Source organism: Erithacus rubecula, assembly GCF_903797595.1.
Source record: "Erithacus rubecula genome assembly, chromosome: 20".
NCBI lineage: Eukaryota > Metazoa > Chordata > Aves > Passeriformes > Muscicapidae > Erithacus > Erithacus rubecula.
This window is the reverse complement of record NC_136672.1, coordinates 5615312-5636941: the sequence shown is the minus strand read 5'-3', so window position 1 is coordinate 5636941 and position 21630 is coordinate 5615312. Positions and strand designations below refer to the sequence as shown.

Genomic DNA, 21630 nt, shown 5'->3' with positions numbered 1-21630 from the left:
GTGGCAGCTCTGTCGAGCCATCACCGTTCACAGTCAGAGCCTGGTCCCAAGCCCAGATGCTCGATGTGCAAAGCAGGATGGCAGGTGCAGGACAAGAACCGGCTCCGGTCTGCCCTAGCCCCGGCTGAAAGAGCCAGGAGCAAGCACGCTTGGAACACAGCACCTTATGAGAAGCTCATTGCATGCGGTGGCCCATTAACCCTAATGAAATTCCACCCACACACAAGGAGAGTATGTTTTATAACCCTGGGTGCTGGGAATTCAGGATTTGGCACTCACTGAACACCCCAAAGCAGATGTTTGAGGGCATTCAGTGTTGTCTTTGAAGCTCTGTGAACTGCAAGCGGGTCTTTTTGGTGTCCCTGAGTTACATTTCACAGGCTCAGCTCTGCAAACCTCCTTTCTTCAGAGGAAGTGAGGTAATTCCAATCATCCTGCAAAAGAAAGCAGTGTGCTGACTCTCCAGCTGGGGCAGACTGTGGGAATTCTCATGTGCTGGCATATAACCTGTGCAGTGATGTTTGATTCGACTGAGTGACATATCAGATCTGAGACATTCTGGTAAAACCTACAGGAAAAAATGTTTTCACGAAATCTACATGTAATCTGGCTTTTGCTGCCAAACAGCCTGGGGTTTTGCATCCAAGTACTCAATGTGGCTACAATATGCAGATAAATTATAAGAATTTATTGTTAGGAGCAGAATACTTTTGAAAAGCAATTTTTTCTCACAAATAATATGAGAGCTCTAGTCCAACTGGCCAACCACTTCAGGGCTCACCAAAAGTTGAAGCATATCATTAAGGGCATTGTCCATATGACTCTTCAATAGGCATGAGAAAGTTAAGATTTTCCCATTTCCATATTAAAATTGCTTAAAAAAAGATCTGCGACCTAGAGATGGCTTTCTCCCAGATACACCAGAAGTGCTTGATTATTTTTGCTGAGTTATTCCAGCAAAAAATGCCAGGTTAAAGAGACTCCTTGATTCTGGTCTGTGACTGTATCAAGGCAGATGACTTTCCAGGCAGTCACAGAACTTTCAGAATGTGTGTATGTGATGGAGAGGTCTATGAGGAGAAAAGGGGAGAGGAATAGCCCTTAATTCCTCTCTTATTCCCATCTTTATCCTCTTCCTCTGCTGCTGTACACAAGAGCTGAGTACTAGCCCTTGCTTTAATCATCCAAGGGCTCCCAGCTGCCTGTCACTGCTGGATTGGATAGAGTTTTCTGACACAAATCCCATCTTTTCTGGATGCACAGTCTGCTGCTCTTGCGTAGACACTTTACATTGCCTTTTCTGTAGGCACCACTGCAAGGTAATGTGATCAAATATAAATCCGTGGAGTTCCACCACACAGAAGAAAACAATAACAAAACAAAAAAACCGTCACTGCTACCAACAAAAAACCCCAATTATCTAAACCCACTGTTACTGTCACAGAAGCTGATGTGCATTTTAGAATCTCTGAGAGAGTCCAGGGCTGACGAGCACAAATAAATTCCCAAACTCCAGCTAGGAGAAAGACCACCATCTCTAACCCTTATTCTATTAAGGTGGAAAACACCAAAATCCCAAGACTTTTTCTGAATTTACATATATGTAACAGACTCCTCAGAACTCCATAAATCCGGATGTCCCTAAATTTTAAGCTCTCTCCATCCTTCACAAAGATAAGAAAAAGGAACCCATATCAGAGTCACTGATTTCCCATCATTGTAAAACAACATAGGGTTGGAGGAAGGCACCACACTGAGGGAAATGCTGTGGGGCTGTTTGTATGGGGTGTCCCTTTTTGCAGCCCCAGCTAATGAGGGATGGATTATCTTCTTGAAGAACAACCCACACAAATCCAGCAAGGCAGAGAAGGCACTGAAACCACTGAGAGAACCCGACAATTGCCTCAAGTCACCGCGAAGCCTACGGCAAGGCCAGCACACGGCATTCCAGCCGCAAGCCCTGCCCCAGCCGGGAGGGACAGAGCAGGGGACAGCGGGACAGCTCCCCTTGTCCCGTTCCCCGCAGCCCGGGCGAGCCGCAGCCCCGAGGCAGCGCTGGGCGGAGAGAAGGAGGCGGAGAAGAAGGAGGCGAAGGAGGCCGGTCTCGCCTCGCCTCCCCCTTCCCTCTCGCCGGTTTTCTTTGCAGCATTTCCATGCTAGAGGTCCCCACCGAGCTGCGGAGCGAGGATCTGCCTGGCTGCGCCGGGCCCTCTTCCTTCCTTTGTGCATCCCCCAGCCCCGTGCGAGCCGTGCCCCCCCGCCCCGGCCGCCACGTCCCCGCTGCATCCCGCGCTCCGGAGCCGCCCCCGGCCTTGCAGGCAGGAGGAAGCCGCCCCTCCGGGCACGCAGAGCCGGGGCAGCCGCCAGGCACCGGCTGCCACGTCGTGCCACCTCCTCCTTGCCGGCCCGGCCGGGGCACCGAGGCCGCATCCCCGCCCGCATCCCTGCCCGCATCCCCGCATCCATCCCGCTCCGCGCTCCGGAGGCTCCGGGCCCCCCTTCGGCGGATGCTGCGCGTCTCCCCGGGCCGCTGGTGCTAAATGCTGAGCGCCGACAGGATGGATGAGTTTCAGAGCGAGGAAGAGGAGCCCTGGTACGACCAGCAGGACCTGGAGCAGGGTAAGGATGGGGGCACGCCGCAAGCTGCCGGGATGCGTGGGCAAGAAAACGGGCAGACCCCGGGGACGGCAGGGTGGGATACCTTTCCTCTGGACTGCTATTTGTTTGGCAAAGCCACTGCCTCATCCTGCAGCGGGTCCGCTGCTCCAAACCGCTGTCCTGGCAGAGGAAAGTTTAAAGCCGATGGATAGAGGCAGGGAGCCCAGAGCTGTCCTAAGCACCACGGCAGTAAATAATTTGTTGCGTTAAATCTTCAAGGAAGCTGGTTCCCAAAAAAACTTGCTGCAGGCAGAATCAAACAGGGGTAGGTTATGACACTGCTTTTATTTCAGAGTAGCCCAAGGTAGAGTAACCAGGCACATTAGTTAGAAATTAATACATGGGAAATAATGTACTGATAAGGATGCTGAAAGTCTCTCTCAAAAGCTTTTGCTGTCCAAGCCCAAATCCAAAGGGATCTTCAGCTTCTTAGTCACCTAATTACTTCTGGAGATTTTTCCAATCAGCCATGAAACCAGGAGAAATATGGGAGAAGAAAAAAAAAAAAATCAAGGCCAAGTTTCAAGCAGCAAAAGAAGCCTTGTTAGAAGATAAACGTTCATTCTGTAGTTTGCTTTGAAGCAGCTGTACCTAGTTCAATGGAATGTTTGCACTAAGGCTGGATAGTTGGTGCCTGTATTTGGGGCTATTTTAAATTTTATTTTTCTTATCTTAATATTTTGAGTCAACACGCAGTAAGTAAATAACTGGAAGAAGTCCCATTTCAGGCCAGTGGCCCAGGAATGAACAGAATTGATTTGCCAATGCATAGCAAAAAATCATTCCTACCTAAACACAGTTCCCCTCTGGTGTGCTCTAGGTACAGTTTTATATTTGCTTTTCCCAGCTGGCTGTCAGCAGGGGTGTGCACTCCAGCTGCAGTGTCTCAGCCCACCATTGCCAGTACATTATGTCATGATTTGAAGTTTATACAACTTCAGCTGCAGGACAGGGGCCCAGCAAGGAATGATAACCAGACCCCAAGGGTTGTCACAGCTGGGCTTTAACCCTAATTTCTCAATTGACAGGAAATAGTGGGATACTAGGCCCTGCTCTTTGAAACACAACACTCAAACAAAGCCAAGAGCACAGAGATGAAGCTATCAGCTGGATAAACAGTGAAGCCTTTGAATGCTTTGAAATCCACATTTCTGGGTGACGTCTTCCCATGGCTCACAAGGGGCCTGGGCACTGGTCCAGGGGTGGGACGCAGGCTGAGGAACAGCAGAACTAGGGATGAATATAGGAAGTGTTGAACAACGTGGGACCAATTGATTTTCAGCCTAATGCTGTCCCTGGTGTCAGGTTCATGAGTCAGCACTGGCACTGTACTGGCTCACAACAATAAAAGCACCTTCCCACTGCAGGCCAGGTTCCCAGCTCTGTCCCAGCAGCCTAGAAACAGAATGACTGTCTCCCAGTGATGGACTGATGCTGGCTATGGGCTCCCCTTTTGAGCACATACAGAACTGGAGGAAAATACAAACCCAAAACAAAGCCCAGCTGTGGGTTTGCAGCCTCCTGTGTATGAATAGGGGCTGCACAGGCTTGCACAAACTCAAGGAGAGATGTGGGAAGGCTTTAACTGGAATCAGCCAAATGGAAAGGTCCTACAGGGTAATTACAACCGTAATTAATTTGCATGATGCACAAAGCATCACAGAGGACAGTGCTAGACTTTGTCCACTGCACTGTGCCTTTGCATGACATTCAGAGGTCTTTGGTGGCAGCACAGCCATGGAGCTGTTGATTTGGGAATGGGGGGTGCAAGCACAGCACAATACATCCAGCATGGCACCATTAGAGGCGTTACTAAGAGGATTGGCATGCCAAGAGCCCAGGGTCCAACAGAAACCCACGCCTGGCAGCAGCACTGGGAGGGCAGAGGACAAAAGCAGAGGCTTAAAGACCATTCCTTAGGAGCAAGGGGTAGGAGAAACAAGGAACAATCCAAGCTAGGAGAGCAGAGAAGGTTCTTCTGTGAACCAGTTGGTTGCTGGGCCTTTATCGTCATTTCACAGCATCATCAAATATTTATTACATTTACATCCAAAACTGTTTGCTAAGCAACAGATGGCTTAACTGGGAGCTCTGTGATAATTATGTTAATTAACCATTTTAGCACCAGAGTGGAAATCATGCCTCCAGCTCCACACCAAGCACCTGTTACTTTCTTCATCATCCTCCATGAGCTTCACCTTGCCAAAGTAACTGGGTTTTTTCAAAATAATAATAAATCCCAATCAATCTTTCTTTCCCCTGAAGTGTCCACAGCAACTGGGTGCATCCACCATATGCTTTGGAAGCAGCAAGACATGGTCCCCAGCCTCAAGGCCCTTCCAGCCTTGTACAGATTAAGCCAGTGCCTTTCAGATACTCTTACCTGTTTCCTGCACACTGTAACACTCTGTGGCTCAAGGCATTGTACCAAGATGCCTTAGCACATGGGAGCAGAGACTCAAATCCCAGCCAGGACCCTCAGCAATGACATGTTAACAGCAGTGGTGTCCTGTGAGGTTTCCTTTGCAATGATGTTGCTTCTGGGAAGGCTTTCTGATTTGAGGAAAGTGGTAAAAAAGGAGCTGCAATTCCCTCATACCATGACTTAACTTATTGCTTTGCGAGCATGAAGAGGTATTGTAGCTGTTTTTAGGACAAGGTATCAGTGCTGCTTTGGTCCAGCCACCTGCCATGGGCTGGGGTGTCTGTGCTTCTAAGTGTTAAAACCATAATAAAATTCTGGTGAGCCTTTTCCAGCTGTTGAGAACTGATGATGTGGCTACAGTTGCATCACACCCTGCGCACAGAGCCTACGTGCAGCCAGACCCCAAGAGAATGAATGAGCTAAAATTAGAGAGCTTGAGCTGCAGATGAGTGGGGGCACCTTTCCTGTTCATTAGGAGCATTTGTGTTTGGGAGGGCTGTTTGTGTTTGGTGTGCCAACTCAATTGCAGCTGGATCCAAATAGACACAGCAGCTCTGCCAGCCACTTCCAGCCTTCATCTCCCCCGCAGCAATCTCACAAGATAAATCCTCCTTGCAGTCATCCCACTGCATTCCCTGATCTTCCCAGCCTCCCTATCCCCCTGCCAGCATTCAGGTCTCAGAGCCACCCTTCTGACCCCTTGACCTGACCATAGGCTAAGGCACATGGGGCAATTTGTGTGTCCTGCATGGGGTCAGTAGTTGGACCTGATGATCCTGATGGGTCCCTTCCTACTCAGTGTATTCTAGGATTCTGTAAGTGTGGGATGATTCCTCCCATGTCAATAAGCAGCCTCTCACTGCTCTGAGACAGGCAGCAGGACCAGAGGGAGTGCAAGAGCCAGCACATCACTTCATTGCCACTGCAAGGCCAACTGTCCTCCTAGGCAGCCATAGAAACATTTGAGCCAAGCCATCTGCAATGCAGGCTTAGGATGTTACAGCTGTAACCTCTAAAGGTCTCCAGGTTTAAGGATCTCTTTTAATTCCTCCTCCTCTTGCCAAGCATCTGAGTGCTTGAGCACTAAGAAGGAAAATGACACAAGGTGCTGAGCTTGCACCACTGCCAGCTCATCTGTAAAGACACAGGGTCACCAGTGCTCCAGTGACCAGATCCTGGCATTGGATCCCAAAGCATTCACTGCACAGGGGAGCTGGTGAAACTCCACATTCTGCTCCTCATGAGGCAGTTATTCCAGCAGTGCAGGGACAAGGCACACACCTTGCCTGTCCTCCAGGAGCACAGCAGTTACCCACCCTCCCTCCCTCCCCAGAGGCAAGCCAGAAGGACAGAGCTTTGCCTGCAGTGGCTGAGCCACTTATTTATTTAGCAGTACCATACAGCAGGTAGCTTATGGAAGTGGAAAGTTTTCAGTGACTAATTGCTGAGCTGCTTAGGAATGACAAGAGGGACTAGAAAAGTCACAGGAGACAAGGAAATAAGATGACAGGTTAGTCTAAGGAAGTGATGAGAGGCTCCAAATATGGGGGGGGGTAATATATATAGATGTATTTTCATAGAGTGAAAATTCCCCAGTTACATGAGGCAGCAAGAAAAAGGAGCACAAGAAAGTCCCACACAGCAACTTTCAGTGAGAGACCACAAGCTCCTCTCCACATCTGCTGAGCTCAGGCACATAGTTCCAGCTGTGGGAGGGAGAATTAGAGGAACTGCTGGAAAGGGAAAAGGGAAACAAACAAAAAAAACCAAAAAACAACCCTGAAAAAACCAAAACCAAACAAACAAATCAGCGTTTTTCATATCTCCCATCCTGAAACAATCAGTTAACAGTGGCAATTCTCCTTGGCAAGGGTATGCACAAAGGATTTATGGTCTGAATCCTGAAGGACGTTTTCTCCCAGCAGCTCTGAGCCTGAGGGACTGAGATCCAAGGCACTGGCCACTAACACCCTGCACATGGAGCCTGTCCCTCCACCCCAGCATTTTCCAATCCTCTTTCTTTGCTCCTGTGCTAGTCAGTGCTGGCTGGTGACAGGGCGGGTGCCCTGACTCAGTGTGACAGGCAGGAACCCCTTGGAGCAGTGACAGCACCAGGGTCCCATCCTGCTCCTGCTGGAAGCAGTGCCAGCACTCAGGATAATGCACTGTTCACTCACTCCCACACTCACACTCTCTCTCCTCTCCCAAAAGGCATCCCCAGAGCAGCACAGTGCTAAATTCTCCAGCAGATCTGTGTGCTCACACCAAACACACATGCAAAGCTTCTACTTAATGTGCCCAAAAACAGGTACACAGGCCAAGAATTTAGGAAAATATCTCCAATATGAAATACCCCAAAGGAAGGAGGCCAGATGTTACACAACTGCTGTTTTTTGCACAGCTGGGAATTTCAAAGGAATTTTATGTTACAGATGGGTTATTTTTTGGGGTTTTTTTCCATGTGCATTTAACAAACAGTTAACAAACATCTCTCAAAAAAGCAACTGTTTCTCTGCAGCTTTTTGGGAAGTCACTGTTGTCTATCCCATGTGTTGTGCAGCTGTCCTGGCCCTGCTCACTTAATTTACCTCCTCCCTGAAGAATTGAGACCTTCTAGTGTGTAATATCTAGGTCCATGCTGGCCTCTTCCAAATATGCATCTGCAGTGCCAGCATTTGTAGCAGGGAGATGATCATGCCATCTTCCAAGTTTTCTTGGTGCACAAGGAAGTGTTGAGTCCTGGGAAAGCACCTGAACTGGGAGGTGGTGGCCAAGCACTGGTGTCTGCTGGAGGATGTAAAGCAAGTTTGAGCACAGCAAACCCCACAAGCATTAGTGTTGGCAGCAGAACTGTGTCAGGGACACTGGTTTTGGTGTTGGCCCCCCAAAAGAAGCATTGCTCTGCATCCTGCTCAAAACTAGTGGTGGATGTAACATCATTTTGAGAGCAGATCAAGTATTTCATCACTCCCTTTCCCTGCAAACTCAGACTGGAAGGTTACAGCCCTGTGCTCTTCCTGTGCAGCTGCACAAACACTCATCTGAGGTCAGGATCTCTTCCCACATGGGCAGCTGGGCTGTGAGATGAGCACCTGGAGGAACAGGGCTTCCTAAACTGCCCAGCACCAGATGGGAAGGGACAAGAGTGGGGCAGCACCCTGCAAGATAATACACTTTTCTTCAAAGTCAACAAAAAGGTTTGCTGGAGAAGAGGAGGGCAGGTTTTTGGCATTGCTGCAGAGGGTCAGGCTGTTTCTGCATTTAGCTGTAACGTACAAGAAAGGTCTTTGTACCTACATGCCTGTGGACATGAGAGGTAGCAGACAGAAGTAACCAGCAGTGGCAGTGCTGGCAGGGGTCTTGGGGGCTGCCACAGCTGCACAGTGACAGTTGTGCTGGAATGGTTGCTCCCCAGTGTCCAAATCACTCAGTATCAGTGGTCCCACCTGCCTCCCCCCAGCAAGAGAGGAGCAAAGGCAACCGAGGTGGCTGGGAATGGCTCAGAGCAGGGGAATATGTTGTGTGAGCAGGAACAGGGCAGGAGAACTGACACGGTTGTGGCAGCCCAGTGCTGTGGGCACCATCCCCTGCCACGTGAGCACAGTGACCTGTCCTTCACAGGGCGCCTTTGCTTGGGGCTCTGCACGTGCACAGCACTGTGCTCAGCACCCTGGTGCTCTTCCTCCTTGTCCATCCTGGGTCACTTACAATCTCCTGCCCCAAAACACACAGGGGAGAGGAGTTCTGCCACATGGCAGCCATCCACATGCCTGTGTCTTTAGCTTTAAAAGAGTATGAGCCTTTATTCACGGTTTTCTGCAACCCAACATAATTAATTAGTAGGAGATTTGCTGCCTGGGGGAGCAGCACACACAGGAAAGCTCTGGCTGCCTTTCCCCCTGCTTTTTCTTCACTCCTTCTCTTCAATAGCCCCACTTGTATATATTTATTTAGGACATTCTGATCCAGGTGCACTATCAGAGCCTCGCAGCCACCAGTCACCAAGCTCTTACAAAGCATTTTAGCCTATAAGACAAACACAGGCACTGAGGCTGTTTAGATAAGAGAACAGCAGGAAAAGATGCAGATGGAGCCTCAGCCATGGTCTAATAACATCCTCTGTGTTCTCATGCTGTAACAACTTGGTAAAAGGCACAGCAATTGCTGTGGGCACAAGGATGAACTGCTGTGTGTTGGTAGAGACACAGCTCATAGGCAGGGGTGATCATCCTGGTCTCAAGCATTAATATACATGGGAGAATTTGGGGTGCAGGATAATAAGAGGGAAGAAAGAAAAGGCATAAATTAAATTTTAGAAGTCTGGTGAGCATCTAAGAAGAATAAAAGAGACCTGGTAGAGGAAATATCAAACAGAACTGAAAACTGGAGGGCTTCACTGCAGCACAGCACAGTGTGTCCCTGAGCCCCTTGTGGGATTTCCACTCCTTTGCCCTGGAAGGAGCTGTTCTCAGAGCACTGGGCTTGCCTTGACCCCCTGCCAAACACCCCCTGCCACCACCTGAGCCCCTCCCACCAGGAACGCTGGCACAGCAAAATGCAGCACAGGAGCACGTAACAGATTACACAAGAGAATGAAAAGGAAGGAAAAAAACCAAGCAGGAAATCCAGCAAATCTCATTAGGGTAACAAAAATGCCAGTGTGACCAACATCAGCTCAGCCCAGCAAGAGCCACAGTTTGAAAGGAGGAGAAGCAAGAGGAGGAGGCAGCTGTGCTGCCAGGACTTAGGCACCCTGTTTGCTCTCACCCAGCCCTAACAGAGGCTTTTCCCCATCTGCTTCACTGGGGCTGTTTTACAAAGCAAGCTCTGCCTTTGTGGAATGCCCCACAACAGCAAAATAGCAGATCCTCCCAAAAAACGCACAGAAGACCAAGTGCAAAGCTGAACTGAGCAGTAATGTCTGAGTTATGCCAGTGTAAAAGTGATGGGGAATCCACGTCAGCAGTAACGCTGGTGACTGACACTGGAAGCTCTGGCTGGCCTTGGGAAACACTGTCTTCTGTGGAATGGGCATGTTGGAAAGGCCTTTTCAGGTTGTTTTTGAGATGTTACCAGATGGCATTTCCTTCCCTGCACCCTAGCAAGTTCCATTGCAATGCCTTATACAGGCCAAGTACAGAGATTGCTTCCATCACCTGCCATGGAGCAGCAGTAAGTGATATACAGAAGCTGATCTTCTTTGTAATATACCCAGACAGCACAATCTCTTGCAACTATGAAGGAAAATAAATGAGTAGCAAGTATACCCTACCCCAGGGTAAACCAGCATAGCATCATTCATTTAGACTTTGAAAGGAATAATTGCACCCACCCTTGACTTTAAGTACCCATGTGTAATGGAGCAGACAGCAAATGCCATTAAATTAAACGTCAACAGCATTAAACATCAGTTCTTAACTCTCAGTGTACCTCATCCATCAGCTCACAAGCACCCTGAGCTTCCTCCAGAGACCTTCCCACACTTCTGCCTGCTCTTCAGCAGAGGCACTCACCATGTGCAGCACAGGACAGGAGCAGCCCTTTCCACAGCCCCACAAATTTAGGAAGGGGCCACAAGTAATTCCTTTATACATGCTCAGCTGGAAAGGACCTGCAAAACCATAAACCCTTGCTCATCTGTGCCACACAGCAAAGGACTTCTGTGCCCCCTGCAAGCTGCTGGCTTTGCAGGACAAGGAAGGGCTGGTTTATTAAAGGTGAGGAGGCAAGTGCAGCATCCCCAGTGTGTTCTCTCACAGCCTAAACATGAGAATCCTTGTTGCAAGAGAGATGACAGGGGGAAGTCCAAAGCAGCTGCACCAGATGGTGGCTTCTTCAGAAAGCTGCATTTATGAGCAGCATCTGAACAGCTACCAGATCATCATCGTGCCAAGAGCAGCCAAGGCCTGCCTGGCACCTGGCTTATGCTCTCCCAAAGTCACAACCAGGACATGCTGGAGGGAAAAAACCCCTCCAGAGGGCTGTGGCAGAGTGCTCTGCTCAAACAGATGCAGGCCAGCATTGAGAAGGCAGAAACAGCTCCAAGTCCTCTTTGAGCCTCGTTGCAAGGCTGGGGAAGCACCCAGCTCTGCTGCAGCCCCAGGCAGGTGACATCTGCCTGTAACACTGCCACAGGATGTGCCATGAGGGAACACCCTGCAGTTTGTCCCTCTGCCTCTTTCCATCAAAGGCAACCTGCTAAAGCTTTTGGATCAGGATGGGGTTTTTCAAATTTCCTCAGTGGCACAGAGGTAGCAGAATTATTACTGGGCTGCTGCTGCTGATCCCTGCAGCTCCAGGATGGTGCCCTCTTGATGTTCTGCCCAGCCCTGCTCCCCTGTACTGAGCACTGCTTGGATTCAGCTCTCACTCCCTTCCTACCATGTGGTATCTCTTCTCATTCCCACCCTCCTTGCTCAGAGGTTTTCCCATGGAAGCTTTCAGAGGAATGCAGCCTCCATCCCTCCCTCCCAGAGGCACAGCCCTTTGTTTGGGGACACAGCATGTCTCCTTGGCTGCTGTTAATTGGAAGGGTCACGTCAGTGCCTGCAGTGCAGGGAGCCAGAGGGTGACAGGCTGGTGCAGCCCGGGACAGTTTCCATCCACAGTTCTCTCCTGATAGGATTTGGCAGCATCAAGACCCCATTTTTGAAGCTGAGCATTGGCCATTTCACAGTGGTGCATTCAGCACAGGCAGGATGTGGAGGGATGGGGCACATCCAGCGGACACACAGCACTTTATTTCTCCTCCTGCATCCAGAGGGGAGGGGGAAGGGAGGCATCAGCATATCTGCTGAATTAGGGCAAGTCCTTCAGCACTGGCTGGCTAATCTGACAGTGGAGAAGCAGAGAGGAATACAAAAAACTATAGGTTAAACCATAGTACTATGTAGAAAGGATTCCTGAATTCCTAAACAGTTATTTTTCTCCCCCAAATAACTTGGTGAAATTTCACATTCAGCCTCAGGTTTCCAAGGTCTCTGTGGTCTCTGTGGAGAGGAGCTGTGTGTTCCCTCAGCCCGTGCAGAGCCACAATTAGTACAAAGATCAAGAGGGATCTGGTCTAAAGATGACATTAAAGCACTTCCACAGCTTCCCCTCCCTCCCCCAAGCCCCACAAGCTGGGAGGAGGGACAGGTGAGGAAAAACCCGGGCACAAGGGGGTGGATGAGACAGGATTACCAAGGATGCTTTGGCTGGCGGGCAGAGAGTGAGGGAGTGTGTGTGACAATGGCTGAGGCAGTTAAAAGACACTAAAAGAACCAATTCCCCCATGTCCTTCAAGCCCGGATTCTCCAAGGCCCTTATGCTCAAAATGGAAACAAAGACTCAATTTCCTCCTCAGAGCCCAGCCCCATTCTTTCCTCTTTTCCCACTGTCCCCAAACACTGCCCATTTCCCCCATTAAATTATTGCTGACAGAGCCCTTTAAATTACAATGCAGGATCTTGCACTGCCTAATCCACTTAACTCAACCCCAGCTGATTAAATTGGATGCCATATGGTGGGAGAGCACTAGTGTAATCCACAGGGATGGGGACACACTTGACTCATTACCTGGAGCACAGCATGGAGCCCTCTCACTCCACACCTCCACATCGGGGCCCTGCTTGCTGCCAGGGATGTGATTTCCAAGGTGCCACTCTCCAGCAACAGCACTGGCTCTGGCAAGGTGGTGCTGACATTAAACACAGCCCCAAGCAGCTTAAAGGCACAAATTATCCTTCATCACTGCTGGCATCTGGCTGTTCCCCCAGCCCCAGCTGGTGTAGCAAACACTCGGGTCTCCCAAGGGCACTTTATAAACTAGGGAAATTTGGTGCTTGGAAAAAAACAAATAGGTGGAGGAAGTCTGTTCATGGGGAAATGTGTCAATAACTTGATTTCAGGGAGAGCTGCAACTACAGCTCTTGGGCTGGGGCACTGTGCAATGAAGAGAATTATAACTTAAAAGGTCATAGCCCTTTTAATAATAACACCCTGCAATGCAGGGCACAGCTGGAGAGCACATTCCCATGGAAAGGGGAGATTCGAGGACATATTGAGCAGCTGTTGGCAGCACCACATCTGGGGAGCCAGCAGAAAGAAACATGGGCAACACACAAACTAGTAACATATCAGCACACCCCACAGCACAGCATTATCCATCAGGAATCCATCCATCCATCCCAGGCACTGACAGCACCACAGCTCACCCCCTGGCAAGCACTTGTGGCCAAGGTCAGCATGAGCCTCATTTTGTGATGTGTGAGAGGTCAGGAGTTTCCCAGGCTCAGAATATATCCCAGGAGTCCTGGTTCCCCTTCTTATTATCTTAGTGACCAAGTATCCCTCTTTCCCAATCAACTGCATGGCCAAATGAACCACTGGAGAAAATTATAGCTACTCTCAGCCCTGGCAAAGCCTTTACAGAACACATCATTAGATGCAGAGTAGAGGGGAGCATTACAACAGGCTAAGAAAATGCCAGGGCAGGAGACTCAGGTCCCCTCACACCCTGCGGGACTGTCATTCCTTAATTACCTACAGTTCCATGATAACCACACCAGGGAAAAAAAGAGCAACAACATAGACCAGGACCCGTTTCCTTACCTTTTGTAAGGATTAAAGTCAGATTTGCACTCTGCCATCCTGAGGTGTTATCTCTAGAAGCCCCAAGAATACTGAAGCCCACCTGTTCATAGTCAGGTTTTAAGAACCAATTCTTGTGTGAAAGCTAAGGGCTGTTCTCAGAGCCACCTGTGCTGTCCCAGCCTCACAAACAGCATTACCTGGGTGCTCAAGCTTTGGCCAACACAGAATTCACAGGGCCTGGAGGCTTTTTCTTTTCCCAGCAGCAAAACCAGCATTTTGAACTGACCACACTGTCAACATCTACTTTCTGCATTTCTCCTGAAGTCCAACTATTTCAGTAGCTCCCTAAGTGTGTTTTGAGGTGTCTGAGAGTGAACACACAGTGGTTTGTCCTTTCCCTGGAGTTGCCCCAAGGAAAGAGCCTTGGATTCAGCCACTGCAGGACTGCCAGGGCAGCACATCTGGAAGGTGCCTCCAGCCCCCTCGGGCCAGGCAGGGTTTTACTACTCCTGTCAGTCTATTAGGGGGTGATGGATGGAGGCTGACAGGGAAGGCAAGGCACTCCCTTCGTTAGAGATAATAATGTAATTTAGAGAGCATCCCCAAGGCCCTGCAGGGCTTTACCAACCTTTTGCTCCATTCTGATGGGTGCTGAGCCCTTCTCAGTGATAGGGGATGGAGGTGCTGAGCACCTGCCACAGCCCAGATCCCGGGCTGATCCTGGTTACAGTGTGCAGGGGAGTGCAGGAGGGGTTTGCAGCCAGCAAAACACCAAATTGTCATTGCATGGAGGAGCTGCAGAGTCCTGAGCTCAGCCTCCCCTTGTTCCTGCAGCCCAGCAAGACAAGAGGCCAGATCCTGTATATTCTGTGAGATGCACCCAGGTCAAAATGTGCCAGCAAAACCAGTGCCATGAAAAATGTGCTGCTGTGCTTGGTGTGGGGTCATTTTTGTGGGGCAGGGAGAGATCCCACCACACCCAGCCCTGGAGCTGTGGGAAGTGCAGCAGCTTTGTCCCTCTGCTTTTCAGACTTGCAGTTGGCTGCAGAGCTGGGGAAGACACTGCTGGAGCGAAACAAAGAGCTGGAGGACTCCCTGCAGCAGATGTATGCCACCAACGAGGAGCAAGTGCAGGAGATTGAGGTAGGGACACAGTCGGGACAGGGGTGGGGACAGGGGCTGCTTGGCCACCACTGTCACCTACGGGTAAGGTGGGAAAGGGGCACTTCCACCAGAACCAGCAGAAAGGCAAGGATGTGCTCTGGGGCATGGAAGCTGAAGTATCTTCTGTAAGTGTCTGAAGCAGGATGGATTAAAGTCTGCTTGAGTTTTAAAGTCTGTTTTAAAGTCTGCTGATGGATTAAAGCTCATCCCAGCCCTGGGGAGGGTCTCATTCCCCCATTAACTGGCATTTTCCCTGTTCTCACATCCTCATTCCCTGCCCAGATGTGCACACCAGATTTTGGCACCGGATTTTGGCACCAGGCAGAAACTGGGTCACGTTTGGCTTTCCCCTGCACATCCATCACCCTTCACACTCATTTCTCTCTGCTCTGCTGCAGCTTTCCCTTGATCCCAGAGACTCAGAATTGTGTTTGTTCCCAGCTGGCCCCTCAGCACCCCCATAACACAGCCCCCTTTGTTAGAGGCATAAAATAGCTCTTTCTCCAAGAGCTCCAATCTAAACCCCCATTTCAAGCATACTGTGGGGTCAGGGCAGTATTTCTAAGAGCTCACAGAACTGATCTCAGAGGCTTAAACCTGCTGTGCCTGGGAGGGTTTTCATCCACTGGAAACCTTCTAGGGATCTGTGACTTTGAGAAGATTGGACACCCCCTGATTTAAAAGGACACAGGGCAAAGGAGGGCTGCCAGTTCACATGATGCTGCAGGGATCAGAGAGCTGATGTTTGAGGGAGCTAGTGGATGGATTTAGCCATCCCCCCTCCAGCAGCCTGTCAGAAGCATATCCACCATAGGATCTGAAATCTGGCCCCACTGAGAGTGAGCACCTGAGTAGATGCCCCTCTCCTAGTCTTCTGAGAATAAGATATTGCAATGGCAGGCTTACAGAAAAGGGTGTGCAAATCCACAGAAACCACAGTCTCTTCATATTTCACAGACTCAGAGTTTTAGCCTGAACTCCCAACGAAACACAGCTTCTGCAATCGATCTGTCAGAGGATCCAGTAACCAACTGGCCAATTTCAGTCAACTTTCAGTCCCAGGGATATCAACTTTCTTTGGTACTGGGAATAATAAAGCAGCTGAATAGAGAGAGAGAGGTTAGTGCCCTTCACAGAGGGCAGGGGAAGTTCAATGGTGTTTTAGACACAAAAATATTTACAGTGGTCGGGGGGATGAGTATTTCATTTGTGGAAGAGACTGTAACCAGACAGAGACACAGAACACATTGTCAGAGGAAGGAAAGGTTGTAGGAATTTCTGCTTGTGAAAAAACTGGGTTTGTGGATGTGGAGTGCTCATGCTTCCCTTTCCCTGGCAGTACCTGACCAAGCAACTGGAGATGCTGCGGCAGATGAACGAACAGCACGCGAAAGTCTATGAGCAGCTGGACCTGACTGCACGGGACCTGGAGCTGGCTAACCAGAAGCTCGTGCTGGAAAGCAAGACTTCCCAACAGAAGATCCAGTGGTACAGCCTCCCCTGGATCTTCAAGATCCAAGAGCCTTCAGCTCACCTTTCCCCTGCCCCAAAGTGCAGCCTGCCATTGCTCTTTGAGCCATTCTCTTTTGTATCAGCCCACTTTGGCAGCTGTTTAGAACAAAAGTGTGTTGCAGTAATGCTGGTGAGCAGGGTCAGCTGCAGCACAGATATCCCTGGGATGAGGGCTGGATAAAGGAGTGTCTGAAGCTACCTGGAGAGAGCCACAGCAGCCTCTCCTCAAATGTGTTTCCTTTGAGAAAAGGAACATAATCCTATTAGGGAGATCCCCAGTACACAGCCCTGAAGAAACACCAGGCACAGATCCAGCAACTCATGAAAGCCTGGCTAGTGCTGAAACACCAGCTTATCAATAATGTTTCTTTCCTAAAACAAGCCCATAATCAAGGTCATCCCTAGAAACAACAGCCTAAGTGTAATGCAGCATCATTTCCAAACAACTGTGTGGAGAAGGAATTTCTGAACAGTGTTTAACAAACTATCTACAGACAGAACAAAACAAAATTTCTGCCCAGTCTCTGTGTTTCTCTACAAGATTAAAAAAAAAAAAAAAAAGGAATAGATGCTTGTTTTAAGTACAGAGATATTCCAGGATAGTGCTTATGTGCCAGAGGTGACTCTTTCAGCCAACTGATTTGAGGGCAGAAAGACTCAAATCAATTCCCCTGTCCCTTTATTATAATCAACCCCATTCAAGAGTGATCACACAGAGAAAGACCAGAACAAGTGCTGCCATCATCCCAGGACACATACTAGAAACTGGAAGCATCTTCCCTAGACTGGATTTCTCTATAGGAAAAAATCACTTTTTAGGAACCTGTAGTACCTGACCCTTCACCTGTGCTCCCTCCTCTCTCTGCAGCTTGACAGAAACAATCGAGGGGCTGCAGAACCAGGTGGAGGAGCTGCAGAAGCAGGTGGAGGAGATGAGGAGCTTGGAGCAGCTCCGCATCCGGAGGGAGAAGAGGGAGCGGCGCCGAACCATCCACACCTTCCCCTGCCTTAAGGAGCTGTGCTCCAGCCCCAGGTACAGAGCCTTGGCTGTGGCAGCCCCTCCAAACTGCTCCCCACAAACAGGGATGTGGTGGGTGAGGTGCACAGAAACTCCTCAGACACAGAGACTGGGCATCAGAGCCTGAAACCATGGCTGGAGCTGAAGGGGGGATGTTCTCTCACCAACCCACCTGCCTGAGGTGGTGTTGGCAAAGCAGAACCTTCATCATCCCAGCTCAGTGATACTTCCCTTCCCAAACCTGCACAGCTTGTTTCCCCTTCCCAGCTGCCTTCCAGCACAGCACCAGCACCTCCAGCTCACCAAAACCAGTTGGGATGGTGCATTTTGTACTGTGTGACTCCGGCACTCCCCAGGATCACCAGTCACATACCCGGATACACCACGTGCTGCCAAGTGCTGTACAAACACCTTCAGCACTACTGCACCCTTAATCCTCCTCAAAACATGCCACTGTGTTAATTCACTGACCTCATGAGGGCATTTCTTGCTCAGCTTTGTCCACAAAAGAGAGTTCTTTAAATAGATAAGCAATCAATAAACTTTGTTACTGAAAGCATCCTCTGCCAGAGGATACAAACCAAAGACATTTTCACTGCAGCAGCAATGGGGAAGTTAATCAGGCCATAATCTGACCCACAGCAAAATCCATTTAATGTCTCTGTGGTTCTTTTCCCCTCAGTCCCCCAACCCCACTCTCTCCCACTAGCACAGGACCTTGCAGCCCCACAGTTGGCTCTGAAGGTCAGGTTGCCCTTCAGTGCCTTGAAATTTGTTCAATACCTCCCACCACAGCCATGCCTCCCAGGGGAAGCCATGGAGCTTGCATTTTTCCAATCTGTTCTGAACAAACAGGATGCCATGGGTGCTTCACTGAGGAGGAAAACCCAAATTCCCGAAGGGAAGGGGGACATGCTTGTTATCACTTCCCAGGCAATGAAAAAGGGGCACCTCTATCAAAAATCTCTGTCTTGCTGTGTAAGTCTACCCTCACTCCCTCCAGAGCAGCTCCCAAGCACAGGGCTGCACAGGCAGTAGCACATGTGCTTCAGGATTTTGGCTGGGTGGGTCTGGGGTTGTTGCCATATGTAGTTGGTGAACTCCATGGTGCAGAGAGCAGCTAATGAATTCTAGCAGGAAAAACCCAAAACCACCTACTTTCAGCTCAGACTGATAGCACTTGAACACCCATTCTTGCTTCACTGCAATGCTGGTGGCTTGTCTGTTAACCAGATGTGTCTTTTACCTTCTAGGATCTCATTTCCCTCCTGGCTTTTATTACTGCTGTCCAATAAAACTGCAAGTTCTGTGAGACAGAGATTTGTCTCTGTGTCCAGAAGAGCCACACCCTGTAGTCTCCTGGCACATGGAGAGGGCACATCTCACTCCACGAGCTCACGTCCTTTTTGGACATCAGTGAATTGTTACTTACATATATTATTACTTACATAACAATAAAGCACAAATCCCTCATGGGAGTGCTGCTTGGTCAGACTCTCATGCATTTTTCTCCTCTCTCAGGTATGAGGACGCGTTCCAGGTCCACAGCTCTTCCACAGAATTCAACCAGAAGCCACTGGAGAGGGAGAACGAGCGTCTCCAAGCCATGGTGAACTCGCTGCGATCCCAGGTGAACCAGGAGAAGCAGCGGAAGGAGAGGGTGGAGCGCGAGTACACCTCGGTTATCCAGGAGTACTCGGACCTGGAGCAGCGGGTGTGCGAGATGGAGAACTGCAAACTGCGCATCAAGGAGCTGGAGGCAGAGCTCCTGGAGCTGCAGCAGATGAAACAAGTCAAGAAGTACCTGCTCAGCAGAGAGGACAACCTGTCCGAAGCCCTCCTGGAGCCGCTGAACAACGCCCCAGAAGCGGATTACATCGACCTGTCCGAGGAGGAGGGAGGGAAGAGCCACGGGACGTCCATGAGCCCTTCCCCGAACCACCCGGTGCGGAAAAGCTGCAGCGACACGGCGCTGAACGCCATCGTGGCCAAGGACGCCGTGAGCCGGCACGAGGGCAATTACACCCTGCACGCCAACAACGTGCGCAAGCGGGGCATGTCCATCCTGCGAGAGGTGGACGAGCAGTACCACGCCCTGCTGGAGAAGTACGAGGAGCTGCTCAGCAAGTGCCGGCAGCACAAGGACAGCGTGCGCCACGCGGGCGTCCAGACCTCCCGGCCCATCTCCCGCGACAGCTCCTTCAGGGACTTCCGAGGAGAGGGGCACGAGCTGGAAGAGCGGAAAACCATGGAAAAGACCATCAGCAAACACGTGGAGGCCGTGGACAAGCGGCTGGAGCAGAGCCAGCCCGAGTACAAGGCTCTTTTTAAGGAGATCTTCTCCCGCATCCAGAAAACAAAAGCGGACATCAACGCCACAAAGGTGAAAAACAAGAGCAGCAAATGAGTCCCGGCTCTCCGCAGCTCCCACGTGCAATTGCAATGCCACATCTCCTCTTGAGCCCCAGGAAACGCCACGTGGCCCCTCTGCTTTGAAGGTTCGAGAGGTCTGCAAGCAAGAGAATGTCACAGGGACCCAACTCACTTTTTTAAGCTCTGGACAACCCGTTGGGACAATTGTACATTGTAGTTAGAGGATTTCAGAAACCACATGACAGATCTCTGCATGAGTTACTGCCACTGCCAGACATCACAACAGCAATGTAAACTCCACTATGAAAGAAAAGAAACCAATCTCCCCCTTCACCCTTTTTCAGCTTGTCCTACAGCCCAATTATCTGCAAGCAAAAGCCTGGATGTCCTCCAGCATCCTGCTACAGCTGGAGTACAGCATCTCAAAGTAAAACAAAAAGCCATCAGAACTGTAGGAGCTGCCCCAGCACAGCAGCCCAGTCCTCCAGTTAGGTTTTATGGCTGAGAACCTACACCTGAACCCAAGAGACTTCTATCTCTGCCTTCCCCAGAGGACGGTATGGTCTTGCTACTTAAGCCATTCTCTAATCAGTCAGGTTTTTCAGCTCTTTACAATGCAAGCTCATTGCAACTGGAAAAACTTGAAGAGAAACATAAAACTGATTGTTCCATCTCCATCAGCATCGCTCAGTGTTTCAGTCCACACTCTCCAGACCTTGCAGGCATATGGGATTTACTCGCTTTAAGTCTGCCCTGGTACTTCACCCCAGGTGAAGCACCATGCCTGGTAGGAACTCAGTGCCCAGGGCTTTCCCACAGCGAGAAAAGAAGTGCTATTACAATATCAGAGACACATTTTCATCTCATGGTCTGGGTACCAGCTCTCTGTGCTGTGCTCTTCAAGAGGTCATTGTCCCATCGTAGCAAATCCCTTAAAAACAGCTTGCATGGGCTCACAAAACTGACTGCCAGGCACACAAGGCAGGGGATGCAGCATCTCCCAGGTCAGGAGCCTGGCCCTGGCAGTAGCATGGATCACACATCACCCCTCACTCCTGTTCCCAACATCTCCCCAGCCACCAGGACAGATTTCAGCTTCCTGCTGAAAATAATCTTTCTTGGCTGAGACACTGTCGCCTCTCATGTTCCAGTTCCTTTTCCAGCACTGAAATCTCCTCACTTTGGCTTCCACAGACATGCAAATATGCAGCCAAAAAGCTGCTGCAGTCTCAGGAATCACCAGTTTCCAATTTCCACGAACTAGATGATGACCTTGTACAGTCAGACGTGTTTTAGGCAGAGAAGCAGCAGCTCATTACAGCTTAGGCAACACCCTGAGCATTGAGACACAAAACCCAGCAGTTCAGTGTAAGCAACCTGCTCTGTACTCACCTGGAGCAACCATCAGCTGCATCTGGATTTTCTTTTCACCAGCTTACATCCCAAAATCTTGGGTCAACAGCTGGAACCTTTGCAACATTGAAATAAAGAAATGTGAATGTGTCTTTGGAAGGGGAAGACTGTTCAAATGGAATTATCCCCCACATCCAGGGCTTTGATGCTACAAGGAGCAACCTTTCTTTCACTCCCCGTGGAATTAATGCAGAAAACCCCCCAAAAATGCCCTGTTTTGTTAAGCTGAGTACCACAGAGGTAAGTTGGCAGGAGTGTGATGCTCAAACCACTCCTGCTCCAGAGGTTTCCTCCTCAAAACCACCAATGGCTGTGCTCTTCCACACTCTGCATTTCCAGGTGCCCCACGGCCCCAGACACATCAGGAGCCGCATGCACGACTATGGCTACCAGCTCTGTATCAGTATGGAGAACCTTCATGCCTTATTTATTTATAATGGAAAGCAGTTGTCTAATAAAATAAAATAAATTAAAATGAACAACAGCAAGAGAA

The 21630-nt window shown here is 49.8% G+C and overlaps 1 protein-coding gene across 1 annotated transcript; it reads left to right on the top strand.

Annotated features, from left to right (window-relative positions):
* The first annotated feature begins 2069 nt into the window (after positions 1 to 2069).
* On the top strand, positions 2070 to 21630 carry CDR2L (cerebellar degeneration related protein 2 like). Its single transcript, XM_079323118.1, has 5 exons — positions 2070 to 2619; positions 14688 to 14800; positions 16161 to 16309; positions 17202 to 17366; positions 18873 to 21630. Exons 1-5 carry the CDS (start codon positions 2541 to 2543, stop codon positions 19756 to 19758), a joined length of 1392 nt encoding a protein of 463 aa, XP_079179244.1. The 5' UTR covers positions 2070 to 2540; the 3' UTR covers positions 19759 to 21630.

What these genes read in the sequence shown, in the direction of transcription:
- CDR2L (XM_079323118.1), top strand. Translation starts at nt 2,541, where the DNA reads ATGCTGAGCGCCGACAGGATGGATGAGTTTCAGAGCGAGGAAGAGGAG. An exon ending in CCAGCAGGACCTGGAGCAGG is followed by an intron (nt 2,620 to 14,687) that starts GTAAGGATGGGG and finishes TCTGCTTTTCAG; the next exon opens with ACTTGCAGTTGGCTGCAGAG. An exon ending in TCCCAACAGAAGATCCAGTG is followed by an intron (nt 16,310 to 17,201) that starts GTACAGCCTCCC and finishes CTCTCTCTGCAG; the next exon opens with CTTGACAGAAACAATCGAGG.